Source organism: Macrotis lagotis, chromosome X, assembly GCF_037893015.1.
Source record: "Macrotis lagotis isolate mMagLag1 chromosome X, bilby.v1.9.chrom.fasta, whole genome shotgun sequence".
Classification (NCBI taxonomy): Eukaryota; Metazoa; Chordata; class Mammalia; order Peramelemorphia; family Peramelidae; genus Macrotis; species Macrotis lagotis.
The window spans coordinates 505,048,295-505,070,065 of record NC_133666.1 but is presented as its reverse complement, the minus strand read 5'-3'; the positions used below and the strand labels follow the sequence as shown (position 1 = coordinate 505,070,065).

The 21,771-nt window shown below is 37.7% G+C and overlaps 1 protein-coding gene across 6 annotated transcripts in view; it reads right to left on the bottom strand.

The window, feature by feature from the left end:
* Positions 1 to 21,771, bottom strand: part of RIPOR2 (RHO family interacting cell polarization regulator 2) — a 220,255-nt gene that overhangs the window by 12,818 nt on the left and 185,666 nt on the right. For 4 of the 6 annotated variants that reach the window (XM_074205656.1, XM_074205653.1, XM_074205654.1 and 1 more), the window contains exons 13-19: positions 18,103 to 18,792; positions 14,364 to 14,545; positions 11,665 to 11,833; positions 7,679 to 7,814; positions 5,551 to 5,712; positions 3,864 to 4,022; positions 2,116 to 2,318 (exon numbers count right to left, since the gene is read on the bottom strand). In XM_074205656.1, the coding sequence (XP_074061757.1) occupies positions 2,116 to 2,318; positions 3,864 to 4,022; positions 5,551 to 5,712; positions 7,679 to 7,814; positions 11,665 to 11,833; positions 14,364 to 14,545; positions 18,103 to 18,792 (1,701 nt within the window). Of the gene's footprint in view, positions 1 to 2,115; positions 2,319 to 3,863; positions 4,023 to 5,550; positions 5,713 to 7,678; positions 7,815 to 11,664; positions 11,834 to 14,363; positions 14,546 to 15,301; positions 15,666 to 18,102; positions 18,793 to 21,264; positions 21,415 to 21,771 lie in introns of those variants that run through there. The other 2 variants (XM_074205658.1, XM_074205657.1) reach the window with 2 other exon arrangements.

Genomic DNA, 21,771 nt, shown 5'->3' with positions numbered 1-21,771 from the left:
AGGAACAAGAATGGAGGAAAAGTACAGCAGTTTATTCAACAAGTTAACAAAACACTCAACACTCAACTTTGTTTAAGGCATTATGCTAAGCACTGGCAATAGAAAAGCAAAAACCTTCTGCCTTCAAGGAGCTCACATTTTTTTTTAGAAGTTCACATTCTTTCTTTCTATCCCTAGGAGCTCACATTGTTTTTTAGATTTTTCAAGGTAATGGGGGTTAAGTGGCTTGCTCAAGCCACACGGCTAGGTAATTACTAAGTGTCTGAGGTCAGATTTGAACCCAAGTACTCCTGACTCCAAGGCTGGTGCTCTATCCACTGAGCCACCTAAGCCGCCCCCCCTCACATTCTGATGAGGGACTCAGTATACAACTATATACATATAGGGTAATAAACTGGAGAAAATCTTAGAAAAGCACAGAGGGATTAGGAAAGACCTACCGCAAGAGGGTTCTAGAATTTGAATTGAGATGTGAAAGAAACCAGGATATGGATCTGAGGAGGGTATTCCTTGTATAGGCAACAATCACTGAAAATATATACTCAGAGATGGAGGATGCATATACAAGAAACAAGGTTAGTGTTACTGGGTTGTAGACTTCATGGAGTATAAGCATAAGAAGAATGGAGGTGGAACAATATTTGAATAGCTTTAAAAACCAGAGATTGTATATTTGAACAGAAGAAAATAGTAGCTACTGAAGCTTACTGAGTGAGGGGTGGGGTGGGGTGACATGGTCAGATCCAATGGGCAATGAAGATATGGGAAATAGTCAAGAGGGCAAGGGATTTTGGGATTCTCTTGAGAGCATCTTTGAAGTGACTGACTGTGGTGGAGCTTGAGTAGGGAGATAAATGAAGTCTGAAGAGATACAATGGACTAGAAGAACAGGGAAGGTCCAAGAGATTAGAGGTAACAATGAGGGGAGGAAACATATTTTTGATCCAAATTTTCTTGACAAGAGAATGCATTATGACTAATATTTTGTATTTGGGCAAAATTACAATACAATTTTATGTTCCCTGTTGACTAAAAAACTTTGCCTGGCAATGAGAATTCTATGTTTGTCCTGAACAAACATGGTTTGTGCAAGGAATCATGATTCCTTCTGTTCAGTGGGTTCAGAGGTGGTTGTAAGAACTTTAAGGATTCTTTGACAAATATATAGTCTCATTGTTATAGTTACCAAAACCTGCAGAAATCTATCTCCTGTTTTAGTCTGGGATACAGAACACACACCTACTAGCCTTTATTTTATCATTTTGGAAAAGCATGCACACTAGGCCAGGGCAGAGGCAATGCTGTGATGGGATCATATCACATTTTGGTTGTTTGCTTTATCCCTCAGCCCCTCTTATTACAAATCTCCTGATCTGAAACTCCATTCTCTTCCCATTTTTCTGTGTCTAGCTTAAACTTTGAATCCCAGTTCTGTGCTCGTAAACTAGCATTGTGTTAAATGGTCCATCTTGGATGTTTGGACACCAACTCTTGCCCCTGAGCTTGATTTTTTTGTGCCCCCCCCCCCCCGACTATTTTGGATCTCTGGAGGCAGACACTGGATTCCAAACCTTAACTGGGTTTTCCAGTTTGGATCAATACCCTAAAATCAATTTTGACTCTAGAGCCTATTGTAACAACATGTACCACTTCCTTAGCTAAACTGGTCTCCCAGTTCTGATCCCTAGATTGTGTACTGGTGTATCTATTCTTCTCCAGTAGCCTGGCTTGGTTTCTGTTCCTGGCCCATTCTGTCTCATGACTACCCAGAACTCAGAGCTGACAATAATGCCAGTCAGAATCTTTTTCCTGTTTTATAAATAATTGAGCCATGAAAATCAAGAGAATTCATTGTAATCACTTTGCATTTCCTTAGCACCTTATCTGGGGAAGCATTCTTTAGTAGTCTGACAGATGTACCTCTTGTTTTTCCTCCTAGATAACCAACATGTGCTCTCTGTTCACTCTTCTTGCCTATGGCCATTTGGAGACAAAATATCATTCAAAAGGTTTGTTGAATGAAAGAAGGAGCCATATGGAATAAACAGATAGTAGTACATTACAGTTAAAGGATAAAGGAGGATTAAAGAATTTCCCCCTTATCTAACCACTTACCTTTTCCCTGAAATGCTTATTTTTGGCTGCTGATGCCAAATACAATGTCACTGCTTGACTAATCTCATCATTGTTTTCAGTCAGAAGAAAAGCCAGGGCTCGGAGTACTTCCTCCTGGCCTGGGAGGTTATTGTCTGTGAAATCAGTCATGTTCTGTAGCAGCTTTTCATCTCTTAATGACTGGAGAGTTTGAACCATTGAGGCTAGGTTAAGGAGAGAAATGGGTTAATATCTGGTCCAATTTATTTAATTTGATAATACTATGCCAAAATTTTCTTTTAAAAAATTAAATTATTTTTTATTCTGAACTTAATATCAAATAAAATGAACATTTGTATATATCAAGTAAAATAGATAATGAAGATTGTATCTGAAACCATGAATCTCTATTATGAATAATTTGCTTTTCCTTTTAAGTAAAGCAATTCATTGTTACTTTCAAACCTCTCCTGCCAGTCTATAATTCCTATTCATTTTTCTTCTGTTTTCAGTTGTGTTTGTTTAACAGGCTATTCAAAAAGTCCAAGTATACTCAGACTTTTGAGATAATCATACTTTAATAAATTCTTGTCTTTTTCCTTTTACCTCACGTCAACCATTGAAAATGAAAAACAAAAACAAAACACCTGTACATGATACATGATCAAGCAAAACAAATCTATACATTGGTCTTGTTTAAAAATGTATGTCTCATTCTGAATTTTAATACATCTCTCATAACATAAAAATCCCACTAGCTTAAACTATGCTTATTTCAATTGCTGACTGATTTTTCATTATTTGGCTTATTTGGTTGGTTAAATCAGTTAGGCATGGAACTAATATGACCATAGTTAGAGGTTTGATTCATAGATTGGGCCCTCATACATTTTTTGGTCCTGACTTTTGAATTCATTGGTGAAGGGAATTCTTGAAGAAAAAAAACTCCCTCTGTCAATGTAGACTTGGCAATTCACCTAGCCTTAGAGGGTCGCCTGGGACACTGAGAGGTAAAGGGACTTGCCCAGATCATAAAATCAGTGTATCCCAGAGGGCTACACTGGAGTACTAATAACTCACATTTACCAACATTTTAAAGTTTAAAAAGTGCTTACTTAATAACAAAACCATGAAGAAGGCAGTACAAATATCATTCCCATAATAAAGATGAAGAGTCTCAGAGAGTTGAACTGACTGTTTAGGTTTCTTTCTTTACCATAAAATGCCTACATATACAGCCCTACTGATAGAATAATATTCCTCTTTCCTTGCTTCACATTTCCATTTTTTTCTCCTCTCCTCTGATCTTCCCTTCTAAATTCTTGTGAGCAAATATCGCTCTGTTTTCTATTTTGAGAGCTATATTACAGAACCAAAGAAAATAGCAACTGGAAGTTTACAACCTAGAAGTGACAAGTTAAGTTTAAAAAAAAAGTCACCAATAGAATCTCTTCCAGGCTTTCCATTAATCGAATGCTCTCAGTTAAATGATTGGAGTATTGACAGACATTCTTTTGCTTATTCACTAGAAGACAGTTTACATTAACAAAACAAAATTCATTTCAATCAATAATCAAATTTATCATTAAGGATACAATCAATTATATCAATTATATCACAATTATATGCCCTAGGCACTGGGAATAAAAATAATAAAAAAAAGATCCTAAATAGGAGTGAGCCTTTAAATGATAAGACATGTTGGAATGGGCTCAACCAACTGCAAAGCAAACAACTAACACAGTAAAACAAAATCCAATAGATCCTACCTTGCTTAGCCAACTGAATTAAGTAACCCTCAAGGTCACTCACACCATTGCTGGCAAAGTAATGATAATACTGAAAAACAGTCATGACCTCAGAAGAGAGACTGGAAGAAAACTGAGGCTCTGCACGATCCAGAATTTGAGACACCAGCATTCGAAATGCTATGGGAGACAAGAAACAAGTCTGTACTATAGGATATGGAAGTTCAGCCCATTAACTAAGGAGGCAAAAGTCAGATGGGTTAAATAATTTGTACAAGGTCATAGAGTGACTGAATTGCAGAGTCCACATTCAAACCCAGGTCATTCAGCATTCTTTCTATAATCCCACTCTGCCTTATTAGAGGTGTCAGGGATCTAAACTGCTGCTCTGAGTAGAAGTCCTGTTAGAAAACCTAAACTAAGGCTCTTAAGAAATGCTAGAATAGGGATGCTAGGTGGAATAGAAGCATGGAATCAGGGGGGACTTGAATTCAAAGATGACCTCAGACACTAGCTGTGTGACCCTGGGCCAGTCACTTAATCCTGTTTGTCTCAAAAAAAAAGTCAGAATGAAAGGATATAGACTTTCATTCATAAGATCAGAAATCTAGAGCTATAAGGGACCATGGGAGACCTTTTGTCCAACTCCTTCATTTTTACAGATGAGGAAATTAAGGCCCAGGGATGTTGGGTAACTTGCCTAAGGCTCCACAGATAAATAAGTTGGCAGAGACAGGATGCAAATGCAAGGTCTCTGATACTAGAACCACTGGTACCTTGATGCCTCTTAAATTTGTAAGCCTTCTCTTGTGGAAACCTTTTCTATTTCCTAGGGTAACAATAGTTTTAGGGAAGGTGATATGCCATCCTGATTAATGTAAATATTTTAACATAGCAATAGCAAAAATGAGATTTTCCAGCCTGCTTGTAAGGTATTGATTCTCACAGCAAGTAATTAACTTTCAGTCATGATATGCTCCAAGTCTTTAGCTTTCAATTCTTGAAGTCTTTCACACCTATGATGTTCTTGTGTTCTGATCCTACCCCCTTTACCCCCCATCCCAACAGCACTCCCCCCCTCCCTCCTCCGCCGTAATTGGGGCCCATTGCTTGGAAATCTTAGATGATTCTGAGTAGGCTTGTGTTGGGGAATAGACTGGCAAAAACCTTTTAGAGAATGGAAGGGAAGAGATAGGAAGATCATTTAGAAGGTTATTACAATGGTTTTGAGAGGTGGTGGAACCTGAAATAGAGTGGGTAGAGAGGAGCGGATGTGTTCAAGAAATGTTGTGGAAGTTTAAGATCTGGCAATGGACTGAATAAGTAGGTAGAATAACAGTAAGAAATGGAAGATGACACCAAAATTGTGAGCCCAATTTATGATTCTGTTATATGGAGGCAAAAAAGGTAGATGAAATAGCATATATTGCTAGCTTTTGACACGCAACTAGATGGACAGCCCACTGAGTTAGTCTAGTAGTCTGTACATCTTTGTAAGGTGGCTACAGACTGATCATTTTTAAACATCCTTGTCTGAATTTTAGACTTAAGTTCTCATACTCCTCACTTCACAATTCTAATCAAATAAATTTTATTTTGGAATGGATTCTCCCCTAAGCAGGCATTTTGAGAGCCCCCTACTGCTGCATAAAATCATCAGTTGTCCTCACTGAAAGAATAAAATGAAGCATTTAAGTCAGAAACACACCTGTTTCTGCAAGTCCAGGGTGTTCTTTGTTGACAGTTCTGGCAAAGTTGATCTCAAGTTGCTTCATCACCCTGTCAACTGAGGTGTGATAGACCCCTACAGGACTGCAACACTTTGTCCAAAAAGATAGGAGTGATAACTTTTTATGGAACTCTGGGATAGCTGGTGGGGAAAGAAAAGTTTATATTACATAACATTCTGTGGCGTACAACTCTGTTTTTCATTAATTGGTCAATAAAAGGCCCAATTCAAGCCTCTGTTCTCATTTATTTTTAAAATTTTGATGGCTTAAAATGAGTATAATTATCAACTGCTTTCTGTTCTGACCAGAAACTCTGGGGATCTTTCCCTCCCAAACTGATATTTTTCTGATGGCAAACTAAGTCATCAATTTTTAGCCCTTGGTCATCGAATGGATGCTGCCTTAGATAAACTGAAATTTAGGAATATCTTAAATTAGAAAGGCCATGGTAATCCACTGCACCCTGAGTCATCCCTAGTTTTCTGAACCTTTGTCTTGACACTAGACTACAGTAACTTGGAGGAGATAGTTAGACAGGACTTTGCACAGCTTTGCCTCACTTAAATCCAATTCATGGGTAAATCAAGTCATTGACCTTGTGATATCATCGGTCCTCTTTGAGAACAAAGGTGTTTTTCCCCATACTTTCCTAAGAGGCAAGTAGTATAGTTGTTACTGTTCATATTTAGCAGATTAAACTAAGGCTACCCAAAGTCACAGCTATAAAGTGTTTGTTCTACTATGCTTTTATAAAGCAGATGAATGGGAATTAGCCAGAGACCATGGGAAGGAAGGAACAGGGTCTGTGGTGGGGTGGGAAGGTGAGTATGAAGGTAGGAGTGGCAAACATTGTTCCTTAAAGTTTCCAATTATGTATACAATAGGTTCTGAGAAGCCTGCATATTAGTTTAGAACCTAATGAAGTTGTATTGAGTTTCTCACTTAACCAATGGAGAGGACTATTTCCTCTAACTAATAATATTATAGCTGTTTGAGAAGTGGAAGATTCAATTTTCTTCTCCTTTGGTTTCTAGTCCTACCCCCTTGTTTTGTTTTTTCATCTCCCAGATTCTTATGTCTCAGAAAGAAAAAGACCAGGGCCTGAAAGCAGAAAAGGATCCATAAGAAACTTGTTTTATACATAAGAATGTTGGCTAGTTTATACATAAGAAATTTGAGCAGTTTTGAAGAAATAAGAATTCTCTCTAATGTCCTCAGTACAACTTCAGTCTGGATGATGAAGATGGAGAACACTGGCGTGAGACATCAAGTTGACTGCTAAATGGGAAGTGGGGGGACAGGATATGGCCATAATCACAAGATTAATTAGAATAAAAGGTAAAATTTCAATTTTAACTTTTTTGGAAATGTTTTCACAATACTTCCACAGCAATCCTTTGGGTGGATTAGGGCAATAGAAGTTCAGTGATATTGAGTGACTTGCCTAAAGTTACATAACTAATAAATGGAAGGGCTGATTAAAACAAGTCTTCCCACTGTTTTCTTCCCACTCATTCCAGGCCAAGGAATGCCTGCAGAAGGCAGATCTGTACTGGGTGAATGCCAGCCACATAACTTATCAGGGAGTTTCAACCTTAAGTAATGAAACCAAACTAGAAAACCAGTCAAGAGCCTTGCATGACTTTCAATGAACAGCTGATGTGACACTCTTCTCAGATGACTGTGATTCTTTGGAAAGCGAAATTCAGGACTTTGCAGGAGCGTCCTATTTTCAAACCGTGCAAGTTCAAAGTATTTTGGGAAGGCAACATTCTCCATCTGATCATACCCACTGCCCTTTCAAGCTTATAGACCATTTTGGATAAAAGTTCACCTATGGTCTGGTAAATTAATTTGCCAATCTTTTACCTTTCTAATGAGAGTAGGTAATAGGGAATTGCTTAGTAACCTGATATATAGGTTGTGTTGGGGTTTTTTTTGGGGGGGGGGGATGAAGAAGGAGAAGAGGTAGTATTTGAACCTAGGTCTTCTAAGACTAATCAGTGCTCTTTCTATCTTATCATTTCTTTCTCCCTCCCTTTGAGAAATCTGGGCAAGGAATATCATCCTAAAGTGGGATTTAGAGTCTGTCTCACAGATACTCACCCTCTATGACAGAGCTGATGTTCCCCATATTTTCATCACTGACCGATGCAAGCTTCTCCATCACTTGGACCTGTCCAGAGAGCTTCTCTAAGAGATTTCTTGCTATAAATGGAGTTTTGCTTGAGAACACAATTTGCTAATAAAATAAAAAAAGTCTCTATTTCAATAGTTTTCACCAACAAGTCATTTATTAATGGGCTGCTGTGCTCCAGGTACTGTGTTAAACCCTGGGCATCTATAAAGACAAAAATCAGTCCACTGAGCAGGCAGTCAGTCTTAAACCATTTCTCTCCACCCTCAACTCTTTGGCATATGGTGGAAAATTTGATTATTTTTCCCAATTATTTCTGATGAATTTGGGTAAGTTTCCTTATTCTATATAGTCACACACAGGGCAGCTAGGTGGTGCAGTAGATAGGGCACTGGCCTTGGAGTCAGGAGGACAAGAGTTTGAATCTAACTTCAGACACTTGATATTCACTAGCTCTGTGACCTTGAACAAATCATTTAACCCTGATTGCCTTGAATCCAGAGCCATCTTCAGATATCCTGATTCATATCTGGCCAAGGACCTAGATGGCTCTGGAGGAGAAAGTGAGGTTGGTGATTTAGCACATCACCCCCAGGCTCAAATCCAATTCATGTGCTTATCATGGCATCATCTCCCTGACGTCATGATCTTCAAGAATGAAGGACAAATATCATCATCAATCAAACACAGACTGATGTAGTAGATGTGTTAGTGTTTATTTTTCTCCTATTTAAAATTGTGCCTTTTTCTTAAATGAAAAAATGGTGAGATTTTCATCTATTTCTTTTTCTTCTACTTAATGTAAATTTTAACTTGTTCTTTAAAATAAACAGAAGCAGTTGGCTATGCATACATGTGGATATAATGGCATGAAAAAGTTAATCTACAGGGGAGTTAGACCTGGGTTTCACTGAGCAGAAGTAACGATCAGGATATTATTAATATGATGCAAGTACTTATGAAAACAATTTTTAATATTTTCTTTGTACAAATTTAAAAGGACATGTAAAGAATACTAGGTGTTTGGGGCGTGAAAATTTAAACTTTCTGATGAAAGAGAAAAAGGTACCAAGAATACATGGTGGCATTTGTTATGCAAGGGAATGCTATAGCAATAAATTATATCGTAACTACTCCAGACTAAGATGTTAACAGTTTGCCATCTCTGTGTTTTCATCTTCGTGTGATTGTACCCTAGATTTAGAGACTAGAAGTATTTCACTTTAAAATAGAGGGACTCAGTGGTTGATGAGTGTAATAAATTTCAAATTCTTAGTCATTCATCTAATTTCCCAATGCCTTTCTCTTGATTCCCCAAATCTCAAAGTGTCATTCTATGAATGCTATAATTATGATTTCATCTTGGGTACTGGCAGTCATTCAATCACCTTACTATGCAGTGAGTAAATGAGTCTCTAGAAGGAAATTGTCTTCTTTGGGGAGGAAATATCCTAGTGGCCAGAAAGAATTAATTCTTTACTAAAAGGCTTCTAGAGCAATTTATCCAATACAGTATTAGCTTCAATGAAGAAAGCTGAAAAAAATTTGTGAAAACAGAGTCTTTATAGAAATACTCAATGATAATGATATGGTCAGGAATAAAAGGTGTTTTTCATGTTGACCAGAAAAACTGTGTTACATGCTTTCTGGTATTCATGGATTACCAATTCAACACAATGATTATGGGACAATTTATATTCTTCAGAGATACATTTGAATCCTGGCCAAATGGCATAGATTAGGATCCATCTATATCTAAGTTAGTTTAATCAAGCAATCTAAAAAAGTCATCTGAGGTCATTTTAAATAGTCTCATTTTTGGGAGAGGGGGGATGAAAGAATGTGGACTCTAGGTCCACATCTGATCCTCAGCTTAGGCAAAAGTTGCCTTTGGTTCTACAAGTTTCCTCTTCTACTCTAGGTCCTAATAAGGTCTTGTTCTAATTAAGGAGGTTAGGAAGAGACAGCCAATGGAGCTCACTTCCAGGTCTGGATGCTCACTTCTTGTCTATCCCTCTGTAGCTATGTTTGTGGCCCTTCTTGTAATCTTACACTCTGGACAACTGTAAAGGGAACAAGAAAAGTACTGAGTAGATACAGACAAATATGTAAGGACTGTGCTGTCTTAGTAAGGTCTAAAGTACTTGGTAAATAATAAACATATAACAAATGCTTTTTCCATTCCATTCTAAAAATGATTTCTATTTCTCCAAGGCAGTTCAACCTCCTGATACTTCAGTATAATTCTGACCTGTTCATTCATGGTCAAAAAATGTTTTAGAAAAACAGATAGAAATGATGAGAAAACATAACTAAGCATATGTGTTGCCCCCCCTATTTATAGTTTATGATCCTTGAGACCCAGTACTACCCACTTTTCCTATTTCTGTCTTCAGTTGTTGGCACATAGTAGATACTTAAATCCTTTTTTTTTATTTATTCATGTATTACTAGAAACACAAATAAGTGGCAGCCTAAAAGGGACAGTATAGCTTGCTAAAAAATAATATTGATTTGGGGGGAAATAATGGATCAATTCTTTGGCTGTCCTCTGACCCAGGAGTGAAATTGCTTTGATTTTATCTCTATTGATTGCAGGTAGTTGATTCATTGATAGTATTAAGTTCTGTTTCAGTGTCAGCTTCATTCTTATGTTTGAGTATGTTTGACTCTGGGACTGCTCAACTTGAAAAGCTGAGAGTAGGGTCCCAAGGAGGAGGTCTTATCAGTGATTGATTATGCCCTGTATTAGAAGAATATCCGGATATTTTCCTTACCCTGGTAATTTGTGAAGTAGGTGTGATGGTAAACCAATTTCTGGCTGTTTGTGGCAAAGTAAGTTTGATTGTCTGGGAGCTGGAATACTAATATTTGGATAAAGAAATTTTGGAAACTGTGGGAGTCAGAGTTGGTGAATGTGTCATTGGGTGGTTAGTCAGTACCCGTGTCAGTAAGAGGTTGTTTGCGGGCACATTCTCAGACAGTTCTTATTGGCTTCTGGAACCAATCTGTATTTAGGAAGTGAGGACAACTAAGAAGCAATGCAATGCTTTCATAAAATGCATCTGTAAAAAGAGAGGAAAAATAAGGGGAAGGAATTGCATGGAGAAAGGCAGTTTTCTTCCTTAAATCCAAGCTAGCATGACTGACCTATGGGGCATTTTGAGGATAGAGATAGAGAACCCCTGGCAGATACAGAGATTTGTTTGGCATAGTTTTGAGGGAGAGGGAGAAGGAGAGGGAGAGGGAGAGGGAGAGAGAGTTTAGGAGTTAGGGGTGTCCATCTTACAGGATCTTTTTTGTTGAAAATATATCATTTAAAGGGAAGCTCTTAGATTCCAATCTCAGTTTCTTTGTAGATGGTAGTTCTCAAAATGATCTCTTCTTTTACTAGTCACCACATTGTCATGGTTTGCTATCAACTGATTTGAGTAATACCATCCCAGTACTTTTAGACTGAAGTGCAACTATGTGAGATTGTATCTAATGAGCTTCAATATTTTGGGTATGTTCTCTCTTTATCTCTACCATGAGGAATGTTGCAAAAATGAACATGTGGGGAGGGTATAGGATTTTTTTTGAGGTAATTGGGGTTAAGGAACTTGCCCAGGGTGGCACAGCTAATAAGTTAAATGCTGCATGCGAACTCAGGTGTGAACTCAGGTCTTCCTGACTCCAGGACTGTGCTCTATCTACCAAACCACCTAGTTGTCCCATGAAGGTTCAGGGTTTTACCAGAAAAGTGGATAGTTTGACCCATACCAAGGTTTCTTGTTTTTTCATGAGTATTCATTATACCAGTTAAATTTTTTTTTTAAAAAAGGACTTTAATTTAATAAATATTAACTGCCAATGTGTACCAAGTGCTCAGGAAACAGAACAACATCCATCAGATTCCCTTGTGTATCAGCAATCTGTAGTACAATAGATAGGGAATAACACACAGCAATCCTACCTGGATAAGCTGAGTGCAGTACTGCAAGTGTCTAACTATGGTGATGTCAAGGCTTTCATTTCCTGTGGTCAGGGGAAGAGGACTTCCTGCTACACTGGTACCAACTCCTGTATCTTCTGTCAGTGCTTCACTAGGATGTCCCCTGGCCTCAGGATGGATTGATCTGTAACTGTTGAGGCAGGAGGGTGGGTGAAACATTTAAAACTTGTTTTTAAAGGCAAGAAGAGGTCAAATTCACAAAGCTACCATTAGGCCCCTCCAGAAACAGTGAATGACCTGTCAGTTGTTAGCAAAGAAGAATGAAGAAACCATTTAAAAAATACCCTATATCTTAGTCTGGAAGGCAAATATTCTGAAGTCAAATGACTGAGCAGAGTCCCATGTTTGTTCCTCAAGAACAATAAACCTTTTATAAAGGATTTTTACTAAGAAGCCTTTGAAACAGGCTTTTATTTTGCACTTCTTGTATTTTTCTGGTCTGTTGACAGGGTGATTTGCCAAATTTTCTGGGATTAAACTGGCCTCTAGACTTGTGGTTTCCCAAGAGCCATGCTATTAAGAAATAATCTGTCAAGACTTGTTTTTGTTTTTGTTTTTCTGGCCACAGATCAATGGCTACTTGAAGAATGAAAAGAGGAAAAGCTACTGAAATGAGAGACATGAATGTTCTACTCTGGACCAAAATGAAAGTAGTATTTAAACCTCTAGTAGCATCCTAAATCAATCTCTCTCTCTCTCTCTCTCTCTCTCTCTCACACACACACACACACACACACACACACACACACACACATCTCAGCCCTTGTTTCTGCCTAGTGCCCTTTTCATTGCTAAATTCTTACTTCAAACTTGTTAAAAATCATGTAATATCTTAAATTTGTGAAGTATTAAAATTTTTTTTGAAAAAAAAAGGAGCACCTTTAAACCTAGGATAGAACTTTTTTTTCCCAAGGCAATGGGGATTAAGTGGCTTGCCCAAGACCACACAGCTAGGTAATTATTAAGTGTCTGAGGCCGGATTTGAACTTAGGTACTCCTGACTCCAGGGCTGGTGCTCTATCCACTGCGCCACCTAGCTTCCCCCAGGATAGAACTTCTTAACCTGGGGTCCATGAACCTTTTTTTCTTTTTTTTTTTAGATTTTTTTTTTCAAGGCAATGGGGTTAAGTGGCTTGCCCAAGGCCACACGGCTAGGTAATTATTAAGTGTCTGAGACTGGATTTGAACCCAGGTACTCCTGACTCCAAGACCAGTGCTCCATTCACTGCGCCACCTAGCCGCTCCCATGAACTTTTTAAAAGACTATTTTGATAGCTATATTTAATATAATTGATTTTCTTTGTAATCTTATATGTTTTATTTTATGTATGTAAAAACATCTGACAGCCAAAGTAGGCCAAGATATAAACTTAAAGCAAGTAGAAAAACTCTTTACCCAGATCACAGAGTTCAGACTAGAACCTGCCTTCCCATTCTAATTCTTCTCTTTTCCCCTAAATTAGAATCATCAAAATTTAGAATCACATCAAATCCAATTAGGTTAGCCAGGATAATTTGAAAAGAAAAACTATTCACCTTTATAAGCAAAACACTGCATTAATTTCTTAGGTTGAATTTAAGTAATTCTGAAGTTGGTCCAATAACAAATTACGTGACATTTTTCTTTTCAGGTTCTATTTCAGATATAAGAAAAAAAATTCCAAGGAAAAGAAAATAATTTTTTAAAAACTTCCTATAATTTGAATTTCTTAAGTCAGAATAGCTCATTTGTTGTACTTGGAAACCTGTTTAGATTAAAATGTTCCCATTGTAGATTGTAGCTAAGAAATACATCTCTTCCCTTTGGAAAGTGTCTGTGAGGGGTGGCTAGGTGGAGCAGTGGATAGAGCACCGGCCCTGGAGTCAGGAGTACCTGAGTTCAAATTTGACCTCAGACACTTAATAATTACCTAGTTGTGTGGCCTTGGGCAAGCCACTTAACCTCATTTACCTTGCAAAAACCTTAAAAAAAGAAAAGAAAAGAAAAGAAAGTGTCTGTGATCTCTTGGCTATAATCGATAGAATTACCCTCTATACTCTAAAACTCAAATGTAGTTCTAGCTGTATGAAAAAATATAGTGAAAGACATCTTGAAACAATAGCACCTTCCTCATCCCACCAAGAGACAGGACAAGAAAAGGCCGGGCTATAACACACTGGGATGGGGAATAGAAGAGTAGAGTCTATAAATATTCTAAAAGAAACTTCTATAATAGTCATAAATCTGATCCCATGTTATTATAATTGACAAACATAATCCATGCAAAATTTTAATGGGTCAGAGGTGGGGGGGTGGAAGCTCAAAACAAAAGAAGGACTTAGTAATCAAATCCATGTTAAGGAGAACCAGGTCCAAACCTATGTCAAGGAAGAGTTCTCCTGATAATACTACTATAACACTTAAGTCTCTATTTATTTGGGGGACAATTTGCAGACAAACAAAAGAAAATTTCCAGGATCATTTATCACCTAGATGGATTTAGTAATATAGGAAATTTATTCTCAACTCTAACTAAGGGATCTCAAAAGATCAATAAACCATTTGAATAGTGAAAATCATCTTCCTTGAGTTATGTGTGCACCAGGATCCACAATTAGTGAGAAAGAATTATTGAATATAGATGCTTTAAGGAAAGAAAGGGCACTAACTTCTGACTTACCTATTTTTCTCAGTCTCAGTGTCTGAAAATACTGAGTCAGCACCTCCTCCAACATTACAAACCTCCTCACCATCCTCCTCCTCATCAAAATCAGAGGTATTCAGGAAATCAAAGCTTTCTAAAGCACTCTCAACTGTAAGACTTAAACTGGAAGACCGGCTGCGGCTTCCTGCCGGCTTGCACTGAAAAGGCAGAAGGCATCAATGAAAACATAAAAAATATATATATTCTAAAGGGAAAAACAAACACGCTGCACCCAATTCAAGATAAAACATTTTCAATTCCAAACTTTTATTTTGGTTGGCATCTTATATGCTTTTGAAAAACCTTTCGATTATTCAATTCAAAATAAAAACAGTTTTGATCCCCCCCCCCAAGCTTTTATTTTTGTTGGCATTTTATATGCATTTTAAATCTTCGTATTCACTAAGAAATACAATTGGGATGTCTAGGGAAACAAAGCTGCTTCCTTCTCTATTCCTCCCCCTCCTAAAAAAAAAACAAAAACAAGAATCAAGGCTTAGCTGAGTTGAGAAGGTTATAGATTGTGTGTGAAGAATTCAAACCAATAATCTAATATCAGGTAACCAGGACAACATTGGCCAAAGACAAAAACTGGGTATTTGAGGCATTTCAGTAACATTTTCTCATGTCTCTTTACATTATGCTCCTTATTGGGCATTTTCTTAACTCTGAATTTCACCTGAACTTTATGACAACTGGATTTTCTGTATGGTATCACCTCAGTGGAGAAATTGAAGAGTGTATCCTCAAGAAAAGAAAGGCCCTGACCACTCTGGAGATCTGTCCTGAAGGGCCAAGTCCTGTCAAACTCTAAACTAAGCTCCGTTAGCATAAAAGGAAAACACAATACAAAAGGCAGAGAGCATTCCTAAGTACAATCTGTTACCATATTGCTGGTAATAAATAGTTGGGAGGAAAATTGGGTAATGTCACTAAGTAAGAATTAAAGGAGGGGAGATTAAAATTAAAAAAAAAAAACTACAAATAACTTCCAGTGATTCAAGGGAGTTGAGGTGAGGAATGAGGGAAGTGGGACATGTCCTGTGAGTCAAAAAGACCTATAAGTCCTCCGTCCAGTTAGGTAGCCAAGTTCGTAGATATCTTAACACAAGACAGGAAAGTCCTTGCTGAGATCTGTCTCTGACACCCAAGAACGCACAAAGCACAGGGGGAAATGTCTTTCAGTCTCTTAGGTGAGAGTCGTTCTCATTCACCCTCAGTGATCTCCATCCAAGAGGCAGCATCGTTTAGTTTCTGCTCCACAAGCTGTTGAGCATCCTAGGATGTGAGGGGGGAAAAAAGAGAAAGCTTTGTCCAGCCTATTCTAGTCTTACTGAGGCTGGATTCTTAGCCTTTTGCCCCAAACTACACTCTTAAATTTCAAGAGAGAAGGAGAAAATACAGTACAGACCCAACATGATATAATTCTAGACTTGCTATTACATAACCAGCTGTCAGAATTCAGCAGCCTAAAGAATCCAGGTAGTAAGATATTACAAAGAGTTCTGGCAGATGTTTGTTTTTCTTAAATAAAGAGCAATTTTACTTGGTAGCAACAGTTAGACAAAAGCAAACAAAACTAATAAGCTCAGCAAAGAAACCTGTCAAGAAGTGTTTCTGACCTTTTTAGACTTTAGACAACAGCGACAGATGAAGACCGGATATGCTCTGACTTAGTGATTACTAATAAATTTACTATTCTTCATTCTGTGTCTCAGCTTATTTTTAAACAAATAAACGATTCCACAGTAGGACTTAGATGATCTGCCTTCTCATCCTGGGCTCTGACACAATGCCTGTGATTGTAGGCATGTCAATTAACCTTTCTAGCCTTCAATTTTCTTAAGTGGAGTGAGGTAGGACTAAATGACTTGAAGTCTCTTCCAGTGCTAAATCTATAATTCTATCTCACTGACTTAATGTTGTGAGGCATACTCAGATAAGGAAACTCTTTTCATTGCAGGCACCCTCTCTGCAACTTCCAGGTTAAGTAACTTGCTCAGGGTCACATGGCAAGTATGTGTTAGAGGTAGGATTTGAAGCTAATTGTTCCTGGCTTCAAGGTTGGCTCTTTAGCCATTATGTAACAGAAGTATTGGCTCCTCTCACTTTAAAACACCAATCACTTTTTAGGTCAATGACTATTCATTTAGGGCTTCCTTAGTCATTAGGTTGCTCTTCTTCAATCCGAATGAAAATGGTAGCAAATAAATCATTCCCCATTGCTCTCAGGTGAAACCTTTTCTCCCTTACTTATATCATAGTTTTTGGAGAATCAGATCAACTGCCAAATTCGGCATATATTATTGTAAGACACAGGAAAGATAATAATTTAAATACTGAATGAAGGCTTTCATCCATCCAGCTATGGCAAATCTCCAGTCAAGGTAGCCTTTGCATGCATGTCCTTAGGTAGTACTTTGAGATATACTTCCCAGAAAGCCAATCCAAAGAAAAAGATGGCCTTCTCTGTTTTTTTTTTTTTTGCTATCACAACTGATTTTATCTGTTATGAGCAGCAGAGCAGCTGAAGGCTAAAAGATGAATGATATGGTCAGCTATCTTGGGTATAAATTCACTTCTGAAGCCAGGTCAGTGAGATGGAAAAGCAAGATCATCAAGCTTGTCAGAAAAAATCCATGAAAGTGTAATAATATATTATATAACTGAAGAATGCCAGTGGGATAAACAAACACTGATATGGTAATGCACAGAGAAATGTAGCCCTTCCTGCCCTATGCCTTAATCTTCATGCTGTTATTATTCTCCTAAACCATTAATTATGAAGAATTATGAAGCCTATGAAGTGAGTCTGTCTAAAGAATGACTTTTTCCCAGACAAGATTATAAGGTCTCCTCCACTGAGTAAAATAAACCTGGAAAAAATCAAGATGTCAAGAGAGATGCAGGAGAATGCAAGATGCATTAGACATGGACAAATTCTGACATTACTTCCCATATAAAGTCTTTCATTCAATAATTGTATTGGTAGAAGAGCAGATTAATTTATAAGTGGCTCCTTTGTCCCACTGTGGACACCATAGCACCAGCTATGGGAATGGTGAAGATATCCCCCTCTCCTCAATCTCACCCTTGGGACTTCCCTAATGCAACATGGCCACCAGTTGTCACTCCCTGATCTTGGAGAACCTGATACCCAAGTTCATCTGAATCCGGAGAATGCCATTGTGATTCTTAAGTCTTACTCAATAAATATATGTTGATTAAGTGAACATTCCACTAATTTCTGAGTAGTAGAATGATGGCTCAAGAAATTTTTCTGTAGGAAAAAGGATCCCATTGTCCACAAAGTTAAGGGTAGGCTCAATGGGGCCAAGAGATTCCAGTCTCTCTGATATAACCCAGAGATGATTCATTGTCACTGTGACCATCAAGGTGCCATAACTTCTTCTTAAGGATGCTAATACCTGTGGAATCTGCAGAGCTAGAGCTATATTTCAGCTTTTAAGTCTTTATTTCTTAAAAATTTCTGACTTTGGTATTGTTAATTACCAAATATTCTTGGCACTCCACCAAATAGAAAATAAATGATTTAAGATCTAAAACACTGATTATGACACACACATAAAAATGATACTCGTTAATTTATACAGACTCTTGGACATCTCAGAGTCTGAAAAACAAATGAAACCTCTTGACTTCTTGCTACTCCACCCCTCCAAAGTCATTCAGACTTTTTTGAAAATGTACTTACTTTGAGAACATCATCCAGGTGCATAACCTCTTGATTCAAGTCCTGGAACTCTTTATACTGCTCTTTATGGGGTTCTAGAGCTAGGTACAGCCCCTGGAAAGCTTCCTCTAAGCTCCCATCTAAGAAGGATCTACAGCCTTCTGATTCTCCACTGACTGAGCCCTCAAATTGGAGCCTCTCAGGGATCACTGGCACCTCTGTTGAGGTGAGCCTCTTGACAAGCTGTTTGGTGATGTTTCCTTCAAAGGTATCGAGTTCCACAGGTTTAAGCTCAGATGCCTCATCTGAATCTTGTAGAAGTGACACGGCAACATCATTCTCAAGGAATAGGTTGTCACCGCTCAGGTTTGGTGTTTGTTGGCACACTTCAGAAGCAGCTGTGGGGCCTTTGTGGTCCTCCTCTGTGGGCTCCAGAGGAAGCTTTGGATCCTGGGCTTCCAGTGTGGAATTTCTGGAAGAACCTGAACCAGCATCATCCTCAGGGGAGGTCTGGGAGGCCACGCTGCTGAGGTTATGCTCTGCCGGGGTAACAGTAATTTCTGGATTAGACTGACCAATATTAGTAGAGGAGCCACTTGATTTGGAAGATGAGGCACAGTCCTCATTGGGCAAGTCACAAAAACTGAGTGACAAAGGCCTTTTTTCCTCAACTGTCATTCCATTTTCAAAGATGTCATCAGGGAGATTAGACTGTGGAAACAAGGCATCCAAAGTTAATACTTTTAAAAATAAAAATACTTGGGGGCATAATTTACTGTTTGGCAGAAAAATATGTTTGGGTGTGTGCATGTGTATGTACACATGTGTGCACATATGTGCTCATGTGTGCAGGGGGGGAGAGAGAGGGGGAATTAAGACCAAGAAATTAGAATTTTTTTTGTTCTACCAAATAACTTGTCTCCATGATTAAAGTAACCGTCTCTTGGCAACTCAAATTTTGAAAAGCACTTTAGATGCTGGTGAAAATCTATTCATCCTCTTCCTATATGCATGCATTTTCTTCTCCTATATATGTGCTTCAAAGGCTACCACTTCAAAGTTTATGTTCTTTTTTAATCCTTAATTTTAATCCTTCTAATTCCTCTAAACAAGAAATTATAAGCATCCTGTTTTGATTGTTATTTATTTGGTGATCATGCCAGAAATAGTTCAAAGTATATAGACACACACATACACATATATACATATGCATGGTTGTTGTCAATTCTCAAAGAGGACTAGAATGGCATCACTATGTTAAGAATCAAGTTACTATGTGTCCACCTGTAGCTGATCAGCTCAGAATTCTCTGCTACAGGTCAGGCACAAATAGTCCATATGACCATTTGGATGGATTTTCTGAATTTATACATACATTATGTCTGAATTTATACACACATTATGTCTGTTTGCTTGTACGTTTGAATACATGTATGTATGTTGCGCAGGTCTTACCAAAAAGAAGGCACTCCAATAAAAATTCCATGGTAGGTCAAATCTCATAGTTAAGACTCCACCTATTACATCTTGAATATAAATGATACCAGCAATCCCTTTACTAAATAGAATCAGACCTAATTACCTATTTGTAATCATCTATTCAGGGGAATAAAGGAGAAAATATTACTTAGAATCCATTATAGAATATTTGTGCATATCTACCAACTGAATACATGTATATTATACACAATACTAGGCTGATATGAATGGATATCCTTTTCAAGTAAATAGGAGACAAGTCTCAGGATTCCATTGCTCTTGAGGGCATTCTATAGGGAAAGGCAATTTGTTAATATGAGTAGCTCAACTTATACAAAAACATTTCCAGAATAAATCCATGACAATAAAACTCTACCCTCACCTGTAGCATATTTGTTTGTACACTTACAAGCATACACACACACACACACACACACACACACACGCACACACAATTTGGTCCATCTGTCAACATGGTTGACAATTATATTCTACAATTATATTCCACTGTTCTCTACTGGATTTTTCATGTATGTTCTATGAACCATTTCTACCCCTGTAAGATGCAAAATCTTCAAGGATAGGAACTCTTTTTCTGTCTTGTCCCAGGAATTAATTAGTACAGAGCTCCACACATTCTAAGTATTCAATAAATGTTAATCATTTGCTAATAGGACACATGAATCTCAAATAAAAATCTTGTAATCTTTAGACAAAGAGGTTTTTCATGGCAATAACTGTATAGAATAGGAGATAAATATACAGAGAAACTAGAGATTCTCAGAGATGGAAATGCATAGACACACACACACACACACACACACACACACACACACACACACACACACAATGCATATAAATACACCCATTCCTGAGAACATTTTGAAGGATTTCTTTTAGGAAACTAACACTATAATAAGCTAACATTCCAGACTCTTTAAATAAACATACAAAATCAAGTTTCAGGAAAAAATGGCTTAAGTCTTTGTTAATTCTTTCAATCACACAAAGTCCTCTGTTTATAGAAAGTGGCAAGTTATCAGGTTTCAACAAATTTTGCTGATTTTGCTGGGGAAAAAGTCAAATAATAATGGCTTGACTTCTGAACTTTAAAAAAATCTCATTTGCTTTTCCTTTGAAAGAATCTATAATGAAGGTGAATTTTCATTCTTATTTGCTTTTCAAATTGTTTATTTTACTTTCAAAAGTTCATTCTTATTTGTCTTTCATATTGGATTGTTAATTTATCTATAGAGGCAATAACTTTTGCAATATGAAATTGACAACATTTTTGTTCATGTTTCAAACATGTTTTGAAAATAGGTTTTTAAAATCATCTTGTTTCCTGAATCCTACTTCTATTTCCTCAAATGGTCTTAAAGATTAGAATCAAACAGCATCAGGGTTCTTTCTTTTAAATTGTCATAGTGCACACATCTCTGCTACAGCAGGAAAAAAAGTGAAATCACAGCGCACCAATAACAGGTCAAGAATCATCCATCAAGAAAGAAAAGAAAGACAGTGTGACAGTGTCATTAGTACTCTGCGACAATGTTTTGCACCAACTAGAAAATCCCTCTAGTCCAGACCTAACCATTTTTCTCCAGCACTTTCTCAACAAAATCAAGCGTGAGCTGTAAAGAGCTATCAGCAGTCATGCCAACAGAAGGAAGACACTTCAAATCTCAAAGCAGCCAAACTCACATAAAGATCTAGCCCTGCCTTGGGGTTCAGTCTGAGGGAGGGCAGGTCACTGAAGGAGCGACTGCGCTGAAGCTTGGCAAAGAATGTATCTTGCAAGGCACCCAGGACCGCTAACCTCCGGGGCTTGAGTGGTGAGGGATGCAGCCACTTCTTCCGAAGTTAAAGCAGAATGGGGAGTTAGTCAGCCAAAGCGATCAGGGTTCACACATCTCTGTTTGTAACAATTTTGTTTGTCCAAACTAAACAAGAGCAGGTGGTTTTAACCATTTTGGAGCAATGGACCCCTTTGGCAGCTTGGGAAGGCATATGTACTACCTTATCTCAAAATAATGTTTTTAAGTGCATAAAATAAAACACACAGAATTACCAAAGAAACCAATTATAATAAAAATATAATTAGTAAAATATTATACACCCAAATTAGACTTTCTGAAATTCATAGGTCCCTTTGGACCTTCAGGAGTCTTTTGGAGCTCAGGTTAAGGACCCCTACATTGGAGGGGATAT